General features: G+C 39.4%; 1 protein-coding gene across 2 annotated transcripts in view; it reads right to left on the bottom strand.

Moving 5' to 3' along the window:
* Positions 1–791: 791 nt before the first annotated feature.
* WNT7A (Wnt family member 7A) overlaps positions 792–21,532 on the bottom strand; it is a 40,129-nt gene continuing 19,388 nt past the window's right edge. The window contains exons 4-5 of one of the 2 annotated variants that reach the window (XR_003920771.2): positions 3,267–5,221; positions 792–1,316 (exon numbers count right to left, since the gene is read on the bottom strand). Coding sequence is in view for 1 of the 2 variants with exons in the window: in XM_029996288.2 (XP_029852148.1) it covers positions 4,742–5,221 (480 nt within the window). In the remaining variant the exon portion in view is untranslated. Of the gene's footprint in view, positions 1,317–1,660; positions 5,222–21,532 lie in introns of those variants that run through there. The other variant, XM_029996288.2, reaches the window with a different exon arrangement.

Genomic DNA, 21,532 nt, shown 5'->3' with positions numbered 1-21,532 from the left:
ATCTCTTCATCATTTTGACTTAATCATATGTTATTAATTGTTTGTTTCCATAGGTAGGATTCCCTTAATTTTTGTTCAAGATTAAAAAGCCTGCCTTTGAGGAATTATTGGTATGATTTTGACCAGAAGAACATCAATTACGTTAGCAATTACGTTAGGTCACTTGCCATCATGACAACTATCCAAAATAACCATGAATTAAGAGAGAATGTTTTGGAATCTAGATGAGCTTCATCATCTGAAGTTCTGCTGTGTGATAAAATTCCTGTACCTGGTTCAGTTTTGGACAGTTTTGGAACATTCGAGCCTGACTCAGACTGCACCACTGTTGGTTGACAGCAACAGTATCTGCCACATTTGGCCAGCCCTGTCTAGGCCTGTCAGTCACTGAGTCTGCAGTTTAGTCCTTCTACCAACAACGGAGTTGGAAAGCTTCTTGTTCAGTTGACTTCTTGGGGTTACAAGTTGGGGGCAGGGGGCTGTATTAGTTAATACACTCATTTTGATGTTCAGAGTGCATATTTCCTGATATCTATTATATTGATAAATATAAAATGTCAGCAATACTTATGCTGAATCTTAATTTGCATATGTGCGCCCTGACTGTAGTCTGCAATGTTTCTGTATTCAACAAATTTATTTTGAAGTGTGGTCAGTTAAAAACAGTTTTGTAATCCACAGGACAGTCCATTAAAAGCCTTGTGTAGTATGGTATGTGTCCATTATTTTCCTTTTCTAAGTAACTATGTACCCTTACAATAAATTTACCAAATGAGCCACTTAAGAGTACATTTTAAGGATGTTTTCAGTTTAATTATCACTGTTGAAAGACATATCTCCATTAGATTTGTGCATACATGGCAAAGAAAACTTAATCATTGACTGATTCATGTTTTATGTAGGTACTTCGAGTATTCAAGCTAACTGTATTCAGGTTAGTTGTCCTTTTAAAAAGGCCAGGAGATAAAATCCTTAAAACTTGCTTTGGAATCCCAAGGCAGAACTGCTTCATTTCCATGAATCAGGGTTCTGCTATCAAATGAGGAAGTGAGATTTCATAAATAATAGCTTCCCAACTTGCAATTATGCTTGTTCTCTTATGCTTCCTACTCGTCTTACTCTTCCTGCTTCTTGAATGCATGTTTTCTTTAAAAGCCTCAGCTAGGTTATTAATGTGGACAGCAATCCAGTGCTTCCCTTGGTTAGCAGAGATGAAAAGATGTATTTTCTTTTGAGAGCTGTATTGTTCTGCAGTTGTGTGCATTTCACTCCCATTGTGTGGTTCTTCACCAAGTAAAAACAGAGCTCTTCTATCCCTGAGGACAAAGAACAAACTGTTGTCGGGAGAGGAATATCTACAAAATCATAAATCTTTCTCCTTGCCCTGTTTATTCTTCATGCCATTCAAGCCCATTTAGCGAATGACCAATTAACTCCAGACTCATGGCAGATTCTGATGGGCCAGATTTCTCCTATCTAAGATGACACAGCCAAATTTCCAAATACGTTCTAGTTGAATGCAGTGTTTGGTTTTCCTTCCTCTTTAATTCATAGTTCCCAAACTGTTATTCCAATTATCAAACAAATTGACATTTTCTCTAATTAATGAACTGATCATCAGCAATATTGTAAAATATAGGGAAAATGTGTACCAAATTCATTTCATTGTGCATCCAGTTCTTTATTATTGTGAGTAAAACTGTTTAAAGATATTTGTCCTTCAATAATTAATCTGCTAGCTGTACATTGCACATCACTGCATACTGAAATATACAGGAAGCAGGAGTTTCACAGATTACTTTTCTATGGTAAAAACATGCTGCAAAAGTAATAATTTTAAAAATAATTCTAATCAGTGAAGAAAACACACTTTTGACTATTATATGGTATCCACTAAGTAAAAATCCAGTACAAACTGGGGGGGGAATTCCAATATTAAATGTTAGATCTGAATTATTTAACCATAATATAGTGTTGTAATTAACATCCATACTGTATGTACTTCATTGCATTTTATGTCTTATCAACTCTTGATGCGCAGAATTTAGAAGAACTAAAAGCAGTGACTCAATTACCCCCAAAAATTGCTTTTATATTGCTTTATATTGACAAGTCATAAGTTTGAAAGTAAATTACGTTAATCATTTTATTTTGATATCCCATGCTGGTGTCTGAATTGCATAAAAATTCTATTTTGTGTTAAGTGGCAGGTCTGCAAAGAAACTGTATATTTAACCCTAATTATACATTGCTAGGATCAGGTACTGCATGGGCTTGTGTTCTTACATAAATAACATATATACAAGAAGTGAGTTAAAAAAAACCACCATGCCACATTCAGACAAGTTCTAAAAGGTTAGGTTGTTATAGTGAAACTTTGCAATATCTTTTGTGATACTTCTGTTTACTTTCTCAGAAAACTTTCCCTGTTTTCGCAGTCTTAGGTGGGAGCATTGCCTCAGAAAGATCAATGGACACAAGATGTATCATCTGCTCCTTGTAATGCTTGCTGTTATCGACAGGAGTCAGTGAAATGCACTGCATGCTGGATGGTGGTTTCTTTCCTTTAGCGATGCCCCTCTTAGCCTCACTAAAGGCGTGAGATCCTGTAGCCTGGAAGCAGGGAAGATTCTGGTCTGTCCCAGACAGAAAACATGCAGTATCATCAGTAGCGCTGGGCCATTTTTCTTACCCAATGAAAAACAACATTAAAATTAGATTATTTTTTTATCAGTCATAAATGAGTCAAGCAGGAGGAGCAGAATGATTCTAACAACAGAGAAATATTTACCACTCAAATATCTGAAGAAATTAGCAGTGATAAAAAGGAAATACCATAAAGGGAACGCAAAATGCCTTAGCTGGGCTCTGAAAAACAAGTGAGTAGTATTTAAATTTGCCTAGAAGTTTTTCTGGATTTTTGAGCTCTGGCCTGCTGGGGGCAAAGAATAATGTAAATGCCAAAAAGAGTTGGACAAAAAGTAAGCTTTGTATCCTATCTATGAGAATCAGACGATGTGTGTCATGCTAGTTTTTACAGTCATAGTCTACAGTCTTCCACTGATTAAAATCAAATTTGACAGTAACACAATATAGAGGTTTAACTGACAGCATACACAGCACATTTGCTAGTCATAACGCCACAGTTTAATGACTGATGCATGTGGGAAGCTAATTCAGATTTTTTTTTCTTGAATGGGATAAATGAGCATCCAGTTAATACCAATCATGAATTCAAGCCATGTGACAAAATTGATGCTACATACCCTGTTCTTGTTTTGCATATTCTGCAAATTGAGCTGCAGGAAAAGAGCCAGTTTGTACACACATCCGGAGAGAAAGTTCATTCTGCTTTCTGACACATCCACCAATTGCAGCTGAATGTATCCAGCTTGCTGCTGTTGTGTCCACAAACTAATTACCCTTTCTCTGTTAAATAGCGTACGAATTACAAATTGTATGCCTGTTTTGAGAAAAAGTACAGGTTGAACAAGCAGACGTAGTATAAATAAAATATTTATATAAAAATAGTCTCTTACAAAATATACTCTTTTATCCTATGGTTGATTTTTCCAAAAGAAGGAAGTTTGTCTGGATTTTCTTATTTTTAGACATATTCCAAACAGGATTTTATTAATGCTTCTTTCTTTAATTGAAAAAAAAAAAAACAAAACACCACCAAAACTGGTAAAGATTTGTAACCCCTACCACTTGACTTTTGTTCCAGACAACTAGCAGCAAACAGGAGAAAACAAACAAACGAACAAAAAAACCCCAAAAACAACAGTGTGTGTCTGTGTATGTACATATATATAAAGATGCCAGCTTTTGTACTTAAACATCTAGTATTGTAGAACATATCCTGCAAGTCCAACTAATAGAAATATCCTAGTTAAGAATAATATATACAGCTCCATTTTTCCTTGCTGTTTCTAAAAAATTATTCCACAAAGAAAGCCAGCTATCTACTTTAATTGCAGAATAGTTCCAAAAACGTTGGCAGAGTTCTTTTTAATTAAATAAATTAATATTAGTTTTATCTGAATAAATTGTTAAATATTGCTATTATTATGCCCAAGTGTCCCAAATCCCTGTGCTAAAATCTGCAGCACACACACACGAAAAAGGCAGATAAAGCAGTGTCTACAGAAAATGTCAACAGTTCTACTCGCTGTAGCAAATGGTATGAAGTGGAAAGACGGGCAAGACCAGCAGAAGCTTTTCGCAAGTGTGGAAGCCTAAATCTGTGTCATCCACACACTCACATGGGCAATTCACGATGGGGCACTGTCCATCCCATCCTGTGCAGAGCCCTTTTTTGAGGATTTCTCCCCTACCCCTCCCTGCTCCTTATACACTGAAGTTTTTTGACCATCTTTTTTCCAAACCAAAAGTTAGTTGCCACGCTCAGAGATTTTTCTCTGACCGGTGTCTCTTCACAAGGCAGTCAATGCTTCTTGCTTTAGAGGTGCAGATTAACTGAGATGATCTTTTTCTCTCTGTTTTGTGTGTCAGGTGGCTCGGGGTGGGGTTTGTTTGTTTTTGTTTCTTGGCTGACTTTCGTAAGAGTCTGAAATGTGTATCCACATAAGCAATGAAACATGAGAAGAAAAGAGAGGGCTCCATTCATCAGCATTTCTTCTGGGAGAGCAGGTCTTTCCTACAGTCTTGTGTAGGTACATTGAGTGCATGTGCAAATGTATTCATGGCCAGGGACATGTCAGCCTGCCCAGCCACGTACTCACTTACAGGTATATACTTCTGTTCTTTCACTGCATGTGTTGCATTTAACATAGCAGCACCAATGAAATTTGCAGTTGCACTGCCACACTCTTGAGTACTGGTGCGTATTGTAACCTCGACCACAGCACATCAGATCGCAGCCATTAGACTGCTGGGCTGTCTTGTTGCACATCCTTCCCTGCGTTCCCACACTGCCAGTGACAGGGTCTTCTTCACAATAATTGGGAGATTTTTCTATGTACACTAAATCTGTATCCATGGGTTTGCGATAGGAAAGTGGCTTCTTTATTTTGAGAAAGGTTGGACGCTTGTTACGACTTGCTCTCACTGGTTCGACTTGAACAGCTTCGTTGTATTTGTCCTTAAGGATGTAGCCCAGCTCCCGGAATTTAGGCAGAGTTGTCCAGCACGTTTTAGTGGTACAGGATCCCGACACCCCATGGCACTTGCACTCTAACTTCATGTTTTCTTCCAGAATCTGTATTTGGAAGAACAAAGAATGATGCATTAATACAATCTAGAATCTTTTCCAAAAAACAGTGTTATTTGATGCATACTGAATGAATCCAGGGTGAGTTGCCACCAGACATAAGCCACGTTCCCACCAAAGCTGTGGGTTTTGCTTGCCTGGTGACACTGTTACCCCAGGTAGCAAATGCTCACCAGTGTCAAATGAGTCTTGCCTGCAAAGCTGATTCCCCATTTGCACTTCAAGTTAAGCGGGGAAGATAACTTTGCCTAATTTCATAGCCCACAGACATTTTACAAAAGGTAAAATGGGACCCCCCCTTAGCACAGCTTTTCTTCACTTTCATTTGCAATATGATCATACAGTGCTTCAGATTTGCCTGTTGTTGCAATTTTGGGCACATGGCAGTGAAATTAGGAACTGGCAGAAAATCACACCTTTACATGAAATGCCATGTGCAGGATACTTTGAAAGTTCAACAATAGGTACTAGAACTTGATTTCTGTAAACAGAGGTTCAAAAATAAACTGCATTTCAGTTCTTGCACCTGAAGATGACATAAGCTGGTGCAATATGTGATCAAGCTGATAAAGTCTATCAATGCTTATCCTCCTGTTGGTCTCACATTAATCAACAATGTAGAGCAGATGATAATTTATTCATACAGGCATCATCTGTTCTAAATGTTTCAAGTTAATGCTCCAATTTGGAAATCTTAGTATTATTTTGATACACCATAGTCTTAAGTTCTTTGCACTTTCCGGAGAGTTTGAAGTGTTTTGGCTCCTCTCACGTGGATAATGGAGCATAAAAAATGCCCCAGCTACTTTGCAAGAAAACCAGGTCTGTCTTAGAGCATAAAGGGTAAGAGTAAAGATGAGGAATTGGTTTCATGTTTTATCATCAGTTCTTGTTAAAAATTTTCTACCTCCTTAATACTGTAAAAGCATCTCAAACAGCTAAACATCAAGGCTTGCTCCACCCTGTCTCATGTTCTCTTCTTTGTAGGGGTCTCTCATGCTTATGCCTGAGTTGTCACTACTTTCCTTTTGAAGGTAACAAGCTTCATCTTCCCTTCAACCTTCACATCCCTTGAAACTTTATCCCTGTATCTTCTCCCTCTTGCTGTTTGTTTACCAACCCAGTCTTTGCCAAATAAAACTGGAGACAAACTTAGTCCCTGCTGTCTGTCCTGAGCCCTATAACTGACCCCCTTAGCAGCTACATTGGGTTAATGCTAGAAAACATACCTAATTCCAGCAATTAATCTCCTGCTGGTCTTTGCTTGAAAGAGAACATAATAATTTTGATGACTAAATTCTGCCTAACCTGCCAGATACCAGCAGTGGAAAGCCCAGCCAGAGGGATTATTTGGGTTCAGGGAGTGGCCACATAATTTTTCCCCTGAGAAACCCCAGCTGATCTGTGCAGCCCCAAACCTAGGCAGCTTAGAAGGCTCGAGGGAGGTCAGTGACTTGGAAATTGAACTAAACCTTTGCTATAACCCCCCCACTTCAGTTTTGGACTTTTGGAAAACTTGCCATGCAGACACCATTTGCCTTTCCACCAGCGGCTGCTGAAAATGGCAGCCTGCACCGAAGGAGCCAAGTCCAGCTCGAACGCTAGACACGTGTGCTGGGACTTCAGGTCTAAAATCTCAGCATAAACTAGGGGTGGCAAGGAGAAAGAGCACATCTTAGGTTGTGCAGCCAGCAGATCGTAAGTCGTGCACTAACACTGGTGAACATAGCTCAGTCCTGTTCTTGGCAGCCTTAAAACAAGTAATCTAAAGACTACACTTAGCAGCTTATTATTCTTGTACCTTTTGGTCTTGAGGCTGTTCCCGTGTCACCGAGGCACAGTAATTGCTATTGCCTAACCTTAGGATAGTTTGTAGCTGCTTCTTCACTCATTGTTCTTCCTCTGCCCCTTTTCAATGAAGATTGGGATTTAAATGGCATTAAAGTAGCTTTATATTTATTTTAGTCTATAAGTGAAGTGTCAGCACTTGTGGTCTGAAGACTGGATTAAAACCCCTAGAAAGTACACGTCCAAGATTTTGACAGGTGAACTTAGCATATATTAGGTCACATTTTGTGCTACTGGTTTTAAATTAGTTTTTCATGCAAACTATCTAATGACTGCCCTAAAACTCAGATGTGAGAAACTTTTATACTCAGATCTACATCTTAACTTGCACTTCTGCTCAAGCTTTGGCTTACATTTTGCATTATCTTGTTATCTTGAGTTTCTCTCTCAGCCACTGCATACTTCTTTTATTGCTCACTCATTCATAAGGTAGTACACTTAGAAGATAGATGAGGAGATGGAAAAGGAGTTATAGCACAGAAACCGGAAAAATAACATAAATTCTTTTAGCCTCATTTGTACCTTTTTAAAAGCTCTCTTTTTTTAATTTGAAACTAGCCAGGGATACATTTCTCAGCCCTAATTCAATCACTGCTCTTGTTCAAGTGGCTGGCCTTATATCCTGGTACGATGTTCAAACTTGCAACAAAATATTTCTAACTCGTCTTCCATCAGGATCTGCCAAACTGACTTGAAACATTAATACAAAATACATCATGGCTTAGTGTCATCTATCCAGGTAGGTCTTTTTTCCTGAAGTGTAGTTAAATAGCTTAAATTGCCTTTTGGTTTATTTCATTAATATCCCATCTACAGCCAGCAATCTCTGAGAGAAGGAGTAGTTCCACTGGAAAGAGCTGAGCAAGCGGCTGGAGCAGTTCAGCAACGGGCAGCCTCGTGTCACATGTTGGTGTCCTGCTCTGGGTGACACGATGCCAACCAGAACGAGCTTCTGCTTTTCTGGTCTCAGCCAAGGCTGGGCACAAGCAGTTAGGCTAAAAAGGTCTGGTTTTGTCTGAACATGAGAAGTTTGAACAATACTAGTTGAGCCCAAGTGCGAGGGGTCCTTCTCAGATGACCAAAAATGCTTGGAGGGGGATGGGAGGGGGCAGAGGGATGAGAAGGAGTTTTGTCTTTTAATGCTGTGCCACATTTATTGTTCTCTTTTTTTTTTTTTTTTTTGAAGGTAGCACTTCCTAAGCGTTACTGGCTAACCCTCCCTTTTCTCTACGCACTTGTTGGGGGTGCGCTTCCAATATGCTGTGCTAAAATCGCTCCAATACATCTGCCTAATCTGGGTCCACCGTAGTCTGCAATTGAACTTCCCCTTCCAGTTCTGCCTTTTCTAACCCAGCCTCTCTACCTTTTGCTCACAAACCCTTTTGTTGGTTCTCTTCTTGTATATATATCCTCCTTGCTCGTGCTGTCTTTCAATGCGGTGTTTTGCAAATTCAGCCAGAGATGAATTGACTCTATAGCCTTTAGAAAATAGGCTACATGTAACTTGAACCATCTATCCTCAGCAAAAGCAAAAGCCTGCAACGGTGATTTGATAGTTTTATTGTACTGTGATATCAGGTGATTGAACTATTTGTTTTGCATTAAAATATGTGGATGGTGGTATTTTAATACCGTTAGATTATTCTAGTAGCCTCTGATAAATCGGTGCCTTTATAAATTCAAGATGAGAGTTGAAAAGAGAAGGAAGAAAATAAAATAGGGGATTTTTTTGGGTAGGGACAGGAGGCCTCAGTCTTTCCCTTGGTTTCCGTGAGCCAAAAGAAGTGCTCTACCCCTTAAAAACTTGGTCTGTGTTAAAACCAGAAAGCGTTCTTGACCTCTCAAGATCAGGATTTGTTTCTTTGAAGGTATAAGCCAGCAGCTCACACTTTTTGCATCAGATCAAAACTTTACATATGTTACAGACTGACTTTTCCTAAAATGTAAGAGCCTGAAGGGCACAAACTTTAAATCCTAGTTCCTCTGTTTCTTACCAAATGACCATATCCAGCTCCGTCAGCCATGGAAAGTAAATCTGTATGCACCAGTGAATGCTCTGAACTGGATTAAATGCGAACAAAGAGCTGGAGTTCTTTTAGCTTTGTCCACTTTTTCTTTGAGCTCCTACAGTAAACTGTCAGTACTTGTTTTTCTCTCTCTCTCTCCCCCTTGCCATTAGCCTCTGGGAAATAGTTTGTGTGAAGAGAACTTGCGCTGGCTCTCTCTATTGATGTTATCTTCAGATACAGTACCTTTGGGCACTGCCATTAGGAACTTAACATGTTTTTTCTTCACCTTCAGTTTTGCAGAGAATGCGTAGGGTGCGTCACGGAAGGGTGGCAAGCCGTAGCTCTGGAGAACCCCGCAGCCCAGGAGCTGCATGGGCTGGTACCAGCACCGTGGTCCTGCAGCGGGCAGGGTGTCTGGTCGTGGCGCCCTGGCTGGGAGCTGGCTAGGCCAACGGTCCTGGTTTCCAGTGAAACCAGCGGAAAGCGCTGCCTGGTGCGACTCGGTGCCGGGGTGGCACTCGCTTACGAGTGCTGCCGCCGCCGCCCTGCAGCCGTGCGGGAAGCGTGCCCTCCGGGTGCCGGGACAGGTGCTGTGGGTGCTCGGGTCTGGGCACACAGAGGGCTGCTTATACGCGGCCGGCGTGCTCAGAAACACTGGTCACCCTCGTGCCGTGGGTCTTCTCAGCTCAGCATCTCTGTTACCCGAGTTACTCGGCGGTGTGTACCGCCCTGCGTTTCCAGCATCTAAAGTCGGCTGACTTTCCAAATGCATCTGCCAGGGCAGTCTGGGACCCCACGTGCCCGCTCACGTGGGGTCCAGGTACTGCACAGCCCTGGGTTCGGTCACCAGAACTCTAAAGCACTCGATGCCAAAGCTGTCCTGAAGGACTTACAGCATGAAACCGTGACCATTGCACCTCCGGTGCATTCTCCTTCACCAGCAGGATTCCGGTGGAAACTAAATCCTGCCTCACAGTCAATACGCTGCCAATACCGTAGTGCCTGAGGCCAGGGACCCTTTACTGCTTCATCAGAAATAACTCGGTCTCCAGACTACATGTGAAGCAGATGTAATTAGTGAGACAACAGACACTGATTCCTATCCCACCGAGGCCATAATCACATCAGATCATCTGGGTCAGGAAATACCTGTCTTCTACAAGTGCCTGCACACATACCTTTACTATAGGTCAAAGAAAACACAACTATTGGCAAAACAAGAGTGAATTTTTCACTCCAGAGAACGTGGCAAGGCCTGGAGAGTGGTCACAACATTTCTGTGGGCTGGGAAGGCCAATGGACAGATGCAACCCTGCCCTTTTCAGCTTGTGGCAGATGAGGATTTATGATTTATATAACTTTCAGAGGCAATTGTAGCTGTAAGACAAAGCTCCTCAAACTTCAGGAATGATGTTAGAGATACTTTTTTTGCTTTGGAAGAAGGATTCATTGAGTAAAGATATTGTTTTAAACTAATACAATAAAGTCATCTCACATTTAGTCTTTCAACAAATGAACTTACTTGAGAACCAAATCATTCTAGAGCAACAGGCAGTGAGGTTTAGAGTGAGACTAGGCATTGAAAGGGCAGTGGATGTATATGTAAGATTGATTTGACAAGCAGTAAAAGGACTATGTCTAATTAAAATGACTAGGAAATTACTCTGCCACTTGTTTTATTCAAGTGTGACAGTAATCTCAAAAGGATGTTACTGTTTAAGTAACTTGTAGGCCTGTCTTAACACCAGAGGTCTGAAACTTGAGGAAAGTAGAAATAATACTTGGTGCTTTTTGAATGGAAAACAAAAATCAGCATGAAAGAGTATAAAAGAAGAAACACTGCTGTTGAAGACAAACCCTATGAAATCTTTAATATATGAGAGAAACAGCATAATAAAAAAGTACCCAAATGCAAGCTTAAAGTTAGCAAAGGCATATTTAAACAGAAAATATTATTTCCCATCAGTGGATGTTCACTAACTATATTAATATAGCTGTTGTAAAACCTGTTCTGTAGAAACATAAAATATTTTGCATTGATATCCTATGGCAAACTAACTGTGGATGAATTTGGAACCGATTGTGTCCCATATTAAGAGTGACTCATTCCAGACAGTCTTTCATATTTCAGTTGAACATATTATGAAGACCTTATTAAGCACAGCCAAAAGATTTTTTTTTCATGTTTTTGATTAGTAAATCTGTGCAAAAGAATAATATCTGATGTCAGTATCAAACAAATTCGATACACTGAAGACTGTGAGCCATGACTATCCCAGAAATACTACGACCCCTGGCAGGTTGAACCATTTTTCTGATAACAAGAAATTTTTTGTTTCAAATAAAAAATGGCTGGGAAATCACCACAGCATGTGACCTACATCAATCAAATCACCATTGCATCCTCCTATGAATAGGTGTTCTAAAGAAAATCAGGCAACATGCTGGTCTGAGGACTAATTATGAAGACAGCCAAGAGAATGCTGATAAATGACATAAAGCTAGAAACATCACAGATGGGTGGTATTTCCCTATATCACCATCTACCTTCAATAATGGATATCCTATTTTAAAGAGCAGAAACGCTTTTTCCAGATTGTAACTCATTATACCCTTAAAAATGAAGACTTCAGAAATGTTGCGCTCTCATAAGTTTAACCTTTTGTGTACTATTTCTGACTTTTCTCTATGCCGCCACAAAGCAGGAAGTTCCTTACATTTCTTATATGCACTTTATAGAGTTTCATAATTATTTTTCTACATTCTGTCCTGGAATATTAGTTGCCCTTTACTTCGGCTTTATAGAAAAGTTGACTGTATGCAGATGTTATTTTTAAATGCAGCTTCTATTTCCACAATATATCAAACAAGTAAAGAAAAAAATATTGGTTAGTCTTTCTGTATGGACACAGTACTCATGCACTGTTGTCAGCACACACAAACTGAATGAGATGTTCTTCTCTTTCCCTAGGTAAGTTGTATTCTTTAAATTAGAGGACAGAAGACCTAATACCCTTCATTCAATGACTGGCACTGTGCAGAATAGCAAATGAACACAGAAGTCTGAGAGCAAGGGCAGTAAAAGATGAGAGGAATGCAGCAAAAAATATTTTCTCCTGCATATTTTTCTTATACTTCTGATAACCTTCATGACTTGCCATGTACTAAATCAATTTATCACCACTTCTGGGACCAGAAAACAAAGAGCAGTAGAAAATAAATGTCATGGGATGCTTTCATAATTGTTATTTTTGAAGAATAGTTGGACATAGCTGTTTTTAAAAGGAGAGATTTAATGCAACAGATTCTCACACAACCTAATAATGCTCTTAAATTAAACCTTAAGGCATGGCCCTTGCCTTTTTTCAAACTGTAGGAACTGCTATGAGAAACAAAACAAGGTGTCATAATACTTTAGCTTTCTGTCAGTGAGGAGTCCTTCTAAGAGAACACCTTATATCCCACCATAGCTGCTCCTAGGATAAACTTCTGCCAAAACCCTCTGTTTTGCAAAAGTAACTATGAAAGTGGATTTCATGTATGTGGCTTAGAGTCTGTATCTAGCTTGCTCATTCCTCAATATTTTTTCTCTGACAGCTCTGCAAATCTAATCATGGCCTGTGAAAGTCAAATAAGGTTCTTAAGTTTTTATTTATCTTCATCAAGATACTGCTTGCAGAGATAGTGGGCATGATGTGGCAACACCTGATGTTAATAGCTCAGCAAAATCTGATATGGATTTGAGAGGAATGATACATGCAGAAATCCACACTGCCACATCAGACAGTCCCTCCTCGGAGCAGGTCTCATGCCAGGTATTCTCTTCTCCCTCACCCCCTCCCTTTTCCATCATATCTGATAACAGCTGCAAGTTAGTCTGTGGGGTTCCTTGCCTTTTTACATCTCTCATGAACACATTCCAGTTTTCCCCAGAGAGAAAGTACCTGCACCCTTGTCTCTCTCTGGTCATCAAAATGTAAATCGAAACCATTAATTCACAAGCTGGAACTGTGAGCTTCAGGTTGAGTTTCGCATACCCTTAAGGGACGTGGTTGGTGACAAAGTTTTCTGTGTAATATCAAATACAAAACCTTCTTACCCACCCTTGCTCCTGTTAGCAGGAAGTCCTCTTGTAAAAGTTTTTCTCAACTACAAATTACCAGACTAATGCTTAGGCAAGTTTTATATCAGGGAATAGACTGAAAGCAGCATGTTCCTACTGTCTATTGGCAAATAGGCTGTGAGATGGGGGCTTCCTGGTGTGGGACCTTCTGTTTTCTGAGTTGCTAATGACAAAAGCTCAGTATTTGAAAGCTGGGTTGACAGTTTATTGAGGGGTTACTGCCATGATGGCTTCTTGGTACATCTGTCTGCAAGACCGGTCTGACTTGCATTTTGGTGTTGTGGATTTTTCTATTTAAAAGCAAGGCAAATATTTTAACAGAAAAAATGGAAATAATTTGAAAACATAACTGTCAATGTGTTTGATAAACTACTTGTTTTTAAAAAATAACTCTTGGGAGACCCATTATCACCTAGATTAGACTGGATCAATGCAGTGCCAAGTAAGTGTCATCATGTAGGAAGTTTAAAGATCAGTCATAAAAAGGAACTTGGAAAAAATAGTTCTGAAAAAAATCTGGTTTCTTTTAATGTGCTTTCACCCACTATTATAGGAATATAGCTGAATTGTCTTAAAGACATTCAACATGTTATTTTATATTCTATATTTGTTTAAGTGAAAGTGTGATTTCCTAGCCCCTTACTGAAAAGGGATTGTAAGATTAAGGGAAAATTTATCTAGAATCATTATTTGCTGCTGTCCAAGCAAAACTGATACTGTGGATATGATGGATTTTAGCTTGTGAAATACTGAATAGTCTGGTTGTCTGGCCTACTTGGGCACTTTGTACAATGAAGCTAAAATAGACTGGAAAGGGGGGTGGTGTTAAAGAGTTATGGACAGAGTATCTAGTTCACCTTCCTATCACTATGTAAGTTTTCTACAGTACATATCTTCCTCTCCAAAAAGATACTGAATAGCATATTCATGCCAGAAGTGAATAAAAGATGATGATCAAGGAGTTTTGAAAATAAAGAAACAACATGGTGTTCACTGACACTAAGAGAGTTTACAAAGAAAATGAGACAGCAATTTTTCTGGATTTGGACATGTTACCAACATAACATTTCTTCTTAGATCATATCTACCTTCCTTACATTCTGGTCACAAACTAAAAATCCCTCCAAAATTCTGATTCTTCTAAAACAGGCCTCTCTAAAATAGTGATCTGTGCTGTATTTTGCCATGTATTAAAAAGATGACGAATGTCCATTGTTTAAAACGCCATTTTCCCTAATCCCTACTTCAGTCTAGGAGCCCAGTGCTGCAGTCAATGTATGGATCAGAGTAATGAAGTCAATGAAATCTTAACTGAGTGATGTCTGCCGACCTCGACCTCTTCGAAGTCAATATAATTCTTCCAGCATCCTATGTCCAGTGTGTCTGTTTTTAGTTTTGATCTTGGGACAGTGATCTTCATCCATACTCTGGGCTTCTAAATGTCAATGCATCAAGCTGCCATTAAAATATAGGATGGAGTGGTTTGGTTTTTGTAAAAAGAAAGAAAGTAATTGTGCTTATAGTTTATATTTTAGCATGCTGAATTTCTGAAGAAATTGGAAGTACTCCCAGATAAGATGAACTAAACTTATTTATGCTCCTCAGTTTGGGAGCACAGTGAGTTAAAGTCTTGGGGGTTATTCAGGCAGGTATGTCATTGCTGCCTGTCACTTAGGGCTATGTCATGGAGCCTGAGTCATTCTTCATGTAAAAAACTGTAAGGAAAACAGGAAATGACACAACTGGAATTCACCCTTGTCACGGCTAATGTACACAGAGAGGAATGGTACAGGGTTGACTCATTCTCACTAAACTTCATCTTCCGTGTAACTCTCCCCACTGGTAGTGAAGCACTCAAATGAAGTGGTGCTGGCATTGTATAGTAAAGAACTGGGAGCAACCAGGTAGAGAATTTTGACAAATGCTTAAGCTGTCAAGAGAAAAGTTTCCAAAGAGTGATAGAAACCAAAAGAACCGTCTTACTTGTTCCAGACAACTAATCAGAAAACACCTCTTGTGCTAAACTAATAAAGCCAGGTACTGGCAAGAGTACTAGTTGCAAAATAATATCACTTCATATTGCTTCCAAACATTTTTAACCAATAGCCACACACAGTTAATTATAGGTTCATTTAGTTGCATACCAAACTATGAGAGTTAACCCTTAGGTACTCAGCAGATAATACGATGCAAGGTGTATTTCTCATGCTGAAAAACTTATATAAATTTTGGTTCTCCAGGCCAGTAGTTCTAGTAAACAAGGGATGTTTTTCCTTTCTATCAAGCTTTTCAGGTGATTTCAAAGTACTTCTGCATTCATTTTTCAGTACTGCCTTTATAAAAATGCAGTATTTCTTAGCTTAACTTCTTCATTAACTCCTTTGGTCTAGAAAGAAGCACAAGGTATCTTCACGTTTGATTCACAGAGAGACATCTTTAAGATTCAATCCTAATACTTAACATACTGTTCACAACTTGGTAAATGACCCTGAAGGTGTACCCATTGCCCGCTCTGCCTACATACCCTTTATTCAGCAGGAAAGAGCACCTGAGCTATCTCAAACTCACTTCCATTCCCTTCAGTCATGCTATTTTGCAGAGATAACATGACCTAGACCGTGGCAGAGACTACAAGCCCACTGCCAAGGATGGTTGTACCCTGGGTGGGATATCACCATGCTGGCACATCAAGCAAGAGCTGCTCAGGAAAGTGATAGCTATTCTTGTCATTTTAAGAGAAATTTCCCATTAATCCTCCAGCTAATCAACAGGCAATTATTTTAGTTATCATAAGGCAGAAACTTGATCACAATAACACATTGTGTTTTGTGAACATATTTCCACACACTTTGTGTTTACAATTCAAAATATTCACATTATCATAAAGTAACATGATTTTGGTGTTAATTGTAATATGCTTGTGAGAATAATTGTTCCACAAAGATGATTTTCAAATTAAGTTTTATACATTAGAGTTTTCCCCCTCCAGTTGCAGTTGGGACAATAGATCCACACTTCCATGTTTTCAAATAGCTTCCACTTATCAGAGATAAGATCCTACCAGCAGAGCCTATCTCTGTAGCCTAGCAGCTGCCAAGATCAGCATGCCCGTATTCAGGCCAAGAATTTTAACAAGGATCTTCTGGCCTGTTGTCAATGAAAATTTCCTCCTATACAGAAGAAAGTGGAATTTCCTAATTTTATGCATAATGCCTAGTGCAGTCTAAGCAAACCTCTTTGGCTTTCTGTCTTGCTTACCCGGCTTATTAGATTTTCTTCTTTTCATTCTAACAGGTATTTTAAGCAACAGTTGAAGCTTTTGTCTTACAGGTGAGCAATCACATATTAACAGGAATTTGCTTTTGAGGTTTACTGTATTGATGCATGTAATTCCCCTCAGCCAGCTCACCCTCCAGACCAGACATAGCTGTTGCTTTTTGTTAATCGATCTACCTGTTTACTACTTATAGGTGAGTTAAGTAGCAACATCCAACAATACCATTAATAGTTCCTCTTTATAAGCCATGTATAAATGAGTCTTGCTATCAAGATTGATGTTTTTAACAAAGGGTTACCCAACTGCTCTAGGTCTTTAGTTCAGAAGGTCATAGGATGCCTGTAACAATAGCTTCTAACCACCAGTTTCACCAGTACATAAACCCATCAATAAAAGAAACCACGCATGTCTGCAGCACACATTTAATGTATTAATCAGATATTAATTTTATAAATCTCTCTTTAAGAGGAACCTTAATATAAAGTATAATTCTGTTAAATAGAATTACAAAAAAATCTTAATGCAAAGGTATTCCTTAGCATAGTTATTTAAATTTATAATGTCCTGGAAAATATTTTAAGACTTTGTTTGCACCTTTTAGCCTAAATTTGCTCCAACTATAGCAAGGCAGACTTCTCAGGTTGATTTCCTGAGGAAAAAAAGTCTAAGTAAGTGCTCACTTGGTCTCTGGCTCCCTTCTGCCTTCCTATCTTCTCATGTCCCATTGGTAACTGCTGCACCTTTTTAGTAATTTCAACCAAAGATGACAAAGGGTAGACATCTTGAAGAAACTTCTGTGAAATAAAAGACCACAGGGAGGATACAGATCCTCTAAATACTCCAGGTGGCAGTGTGAATGCTAGTGTTGTTAGATCCCAGGCAATTCACAAACAAAGAGTTTGTCATTGCCTGTAAGACATGCTTTTGCAGCAGAGCATCTCCACTGTTTCATTGTTTACGTTTCCTGGAGCTTTTCTTTTTTAACCAAGGTCTTAATCCAAGCCTTTTGGACACATATTCTTGACTCCTTATTGAACTTCTTTATTTACATGCTAACTATTGTACCATCTCAATAGTTAATTGTTTTATGACTGCAGGATTTATGTACCCAAAGATAACAGTATGTGCTATGACTCAATCAAAATCTCATGTGGGAATAGCCCTGTAAGGGAATACATGGTTTGTACTCATAATAGTGTGTGGTCTTACATTTAGTTTAAGATCTAGTATGCTTAAGGCATGGCTAGTTTCCTTAGTGTAGGCCACCAGCTGACACTACCAAGAGAACCCATTGCCAGAGCACTAGCAATAGATATTGGCTTAGATCTGATTTAGAGTCTGTGAATACTGACACTTTCCTTCTGTTTGTCCCAGAGGACCAAATGTAGTCCATTAGGTACATCTCACTTTTACATACCAGAAGGCTCAGGGTCATTTCAATAACCAGTTGTAATGCAAATTAATACTAGTGCCTTTTGGCCCTAATTGGCCATGCAGAGCCAAACATTCTCTTGGCAATTACCTGAAACCCTTATCCTTTAATAGGTCCATTCTGCATTCTTCCAGTACCAAAACATGCCTTGTTTGTGTCCTTGGACTAAAAGGTTGTTCTCCATTTAATTGATTTTTTAATTGTTTACTTCAAAAATACCTGGAAATTCTTTCCATTAAAGCAAGAGTCTGTTCCATTTGTACAGCAAATGCTAGCAATTATTGCTTTTGGTGAGTGTTCAGGGCTTCATGACTTCAGAGTTTTCTGCCACCAAGTGTCTAATAAAGCATTTGAACCAAACCTTGGTTTAACTTTCATCTTTACCAAAACCTCTGTTATGTATTGTTCCAAATGTCTCTGCTTAACCCAGGCAACTCAGTTCATGTTACTGACTCATCATTGCAAGGCTCTTCAAATGTTCCTGGAGATACTTTCAGCTCAGACTCTAGAGGTTTAGGCTGTAACTGTAGAAGATTCCAGTTTCTGTCCCTGTTGACACAGCATGGTAGAGGAGATTCAACCACACAAACCTCAAATTATGTGATGAATGGGTATACTTTGTCAGAGATGCAATGAATGAGACTGCGCAGTGGGGATCTCCAGCATAATTGAGTGTAAACTTTATGTGTGGTATAAACACTGCCTGTTTGTGTATTAAAAATGTTCTCAGTGAGTAGCCTGGCCTAACTGTTAGTTTCCTGCTAATTTGGCCAATACCTACCTGTCTTCTGTTGGGTTTTGCTAAAATTGCTGAAATATGCAGACGTAAGTGTCTAGTTTTATGCAAGGAAATCAGTCTTAAGTTTGGAAAACTACATTTGAAGTGTGATAAATGTCATCTGGGGAATACAGGAGAAGCAGAACTGTGCTCATCAGCTATTTCTGAAAATTTTGCAACAACTTAGGCGTAAATTTAGGTATGAAGCTCAAAAATTTTGGATTCTGATTGAATTTCTCAATAAAACATCAAAAAGCACAGGTTAATAGAAATAATACAAGGCAAACCAGCCATGCTCATAGGTCAGAGTTAAAGCTAATAGGTGCTATGTTTTCTCTTTCTTACAACTTTTATTACATGATCAGCATAAGATTTACAATACCCAAACATAGCACGTATTTGCTTTGAAGGGATTATGCTTTGTGACAGCTGCATTTGTTTCAAATCAGTAATGTTTGTTTAGAAATGAGGGCTTTTTTTCTGCAACATGAGACGCTGAAGACTCTACCAAGGGTCCCATGCAAATGTGATGAAAACACTGGGAGAACTGAATAATCTATACAGCAACTATTTTCATCTAGATGATGTTCCCCCCTGAGTACTGACTGACAAGTGTATGCCGTGTGGGAAATGTTGCTAACTGTCCAAAGAGAAAGACCGAATTAAATTAGAAAATGTCCAAAAATGTGTGACCCAGCCAGTAGCTTTGCTGAGCAAATTAATCATTATAGCAAGCATCTGATTATTTCAGTTATAAAAGGTGCATGATATTAAATATGGAATTTGGGATCTTTGTTATTTATTAACAGACCCTGGCCCTCAGCCTCAGCTATCTTTGTCAGCAATATGACAGATTGTCAGCTCTAGTTATGCTATACATGAAATGCATGTTTTGCTCATAATGCCAGAATCCTCTAAAATTGCAACTGCAGGTAAGTGATAGCATTTATCATTCCCTAATCTTCAGCGTAAATCAGGAATTCAGTTTTCAACCACATAAGATATAGGAGGGAGTTGAAAGCCAAAATACAAGTAGGACCATGTATCACAATTTCTGATTAGCTGAAAGTGGAGGACAAGTGGAATGAAAATTCATTCTTGTGGATTACAGTTACTTGTGCAGTCCCATTCCCTCTCATAATTTAGACTAACATTAATGTTCCCTTTATCTTTACCCTGGGCTGTTGAGAAGATGCAGAGCTTGTCTGTCAAGTTTGGACTTGTTTTAAGACTATTATCTAAAAAAAGTAGGAAAGCCATAAAATAGAACTTTGATCCTTTCAAATACAAACAAAATACTGTAAGAGTGCACAGAATGTATATTTTTTTTCACACCTAGGAAATTGCCCAGCAGAGTCTTGTTGTGCACTGCAAACACTCAGTAGGGATGGGGTTTTGGGGAGCACTCAGCTGTGTTCTGTGGTCCCACCAACCTCAGTGGGAGTCTTCCCATTCAGTGACTTGGACTTCCTCCAAATTCAGTGCTTGGTCTTTCTGGAAATCCTGTTGCCCCCCAGCAAACATGTGGTGATGAAGTTGCCAGGAAAGACTTTGTTGCATCTAATACTCCTTTTCTAATTGCATTGAACTACAGCTGTGGTGCAAGGCCTTCAGGCTGGAGTGCTGGGAGACAAGGGAGGTACTCCGAGCGGGAGGGCCGTGAAGCACAGGAACTGTAGGGGGGGACAGGACTGGGTTTACCTTGGATAACGTGCTATTACTGGACCCAGGTCTGTGGGTGGACACTCCTCTTTGCCTGTACCTTACAGCCATGTCAGTGAGATTTGTCAGAAGTGTTTTTTTACATATTCCATCTTGTCACAGCGAGGCACAAGTCATGTGTAAACCTTCTCCTAAACCTTCTTCATCTGCCCAGTTTAATCTAGGCAAAATATTGTACAGCTTAATTAAGCAAGCCAGCTACCAGAACATTCTACACAGGCATACTTTGTGCACCTAACATCAGATTTTCTAGATGTTACGTGACATTTTAGCAGTGGAGACACATTCTTTATTTGTTAAGACTACCATTGCTTTGTGAGTGGAAGTGCTGTGTGTTGCTCTGGCTGAAGATTGTCTGTGTGGTGTTTTAGGCATGTTTATCTCCATTACAGTTGTGCCACTGCTCTGCCTCATTCTCCACTGCCAGGCTCCGTGTTAACATGTCTGCCAACCTCATCTGTCAGGGGTCTAAACAGCTACAGTTGAAGTCTCTCAGAATTGCTATGGCCACTATCAACAAGGGGCACCTCCCTGCCAACAGACCAAGCTCCCCATCTTCCTATGGGAATGGACACATAGGAGGCCTTTTTCTGGTCTCTTATCAGCCAGGCAAGAAACCTCGGAAAGGGCTCAGTCAGTTGTGTGTTGCAGCTGCAGCACAGGGCTGAGCGTTGTGCTCGTCGCTCTTACGTGCTCAACACATCTGTTGACGATGGAGGGCCAAGTGAAGGATTAGTAAGGGGAACTGGATGTAAATGAACAAGCTCTTGAGCAAGTGGGCGTCACAACTAGTCCTGGGTATGCTTCTCTCTTCAGGATCCCTCACAGGAACTTGTAACTAGAAGTAGAAAGTTACTCCTGAAAAATGTTTTCCAACTTCAAGCCACTCTAAATCAGGAATGTACCACAGCTTTGATTGTTTCACAAGTAGTTAGTATCTACCAGTAAAGAGGAAAATAATTCATCAGCTTTGTATTTAAGGACCATCCCTAACATTAAGAACTAGAAGCTTCTGAATACAAAAATCAGGAACATTTCTGTGCCCGTGCCAAAAAAAAAAAGGTGAAAAACCATTGGAAAATGTTAAGTGCAATTGCAAGGGCACTGTTA

This window comes from Aquila chrysaetos, chromosome 20 (genome assembly GCF_900496995.4).
Source record: "Aquila chrysaetos chrysaetos chromosome 20, bAquChr1.4, whole genome shotgun sequence".
Taxonomy (NCBI): Eukaryota; Metazoa; Chordata; class Aves; order Accipitriformes; family Accipitridae; genus Aquila; species Aquila chrysaetos.
This window is presented reverse-complemented; position numbering and strand designations above follow the sequence as displayed.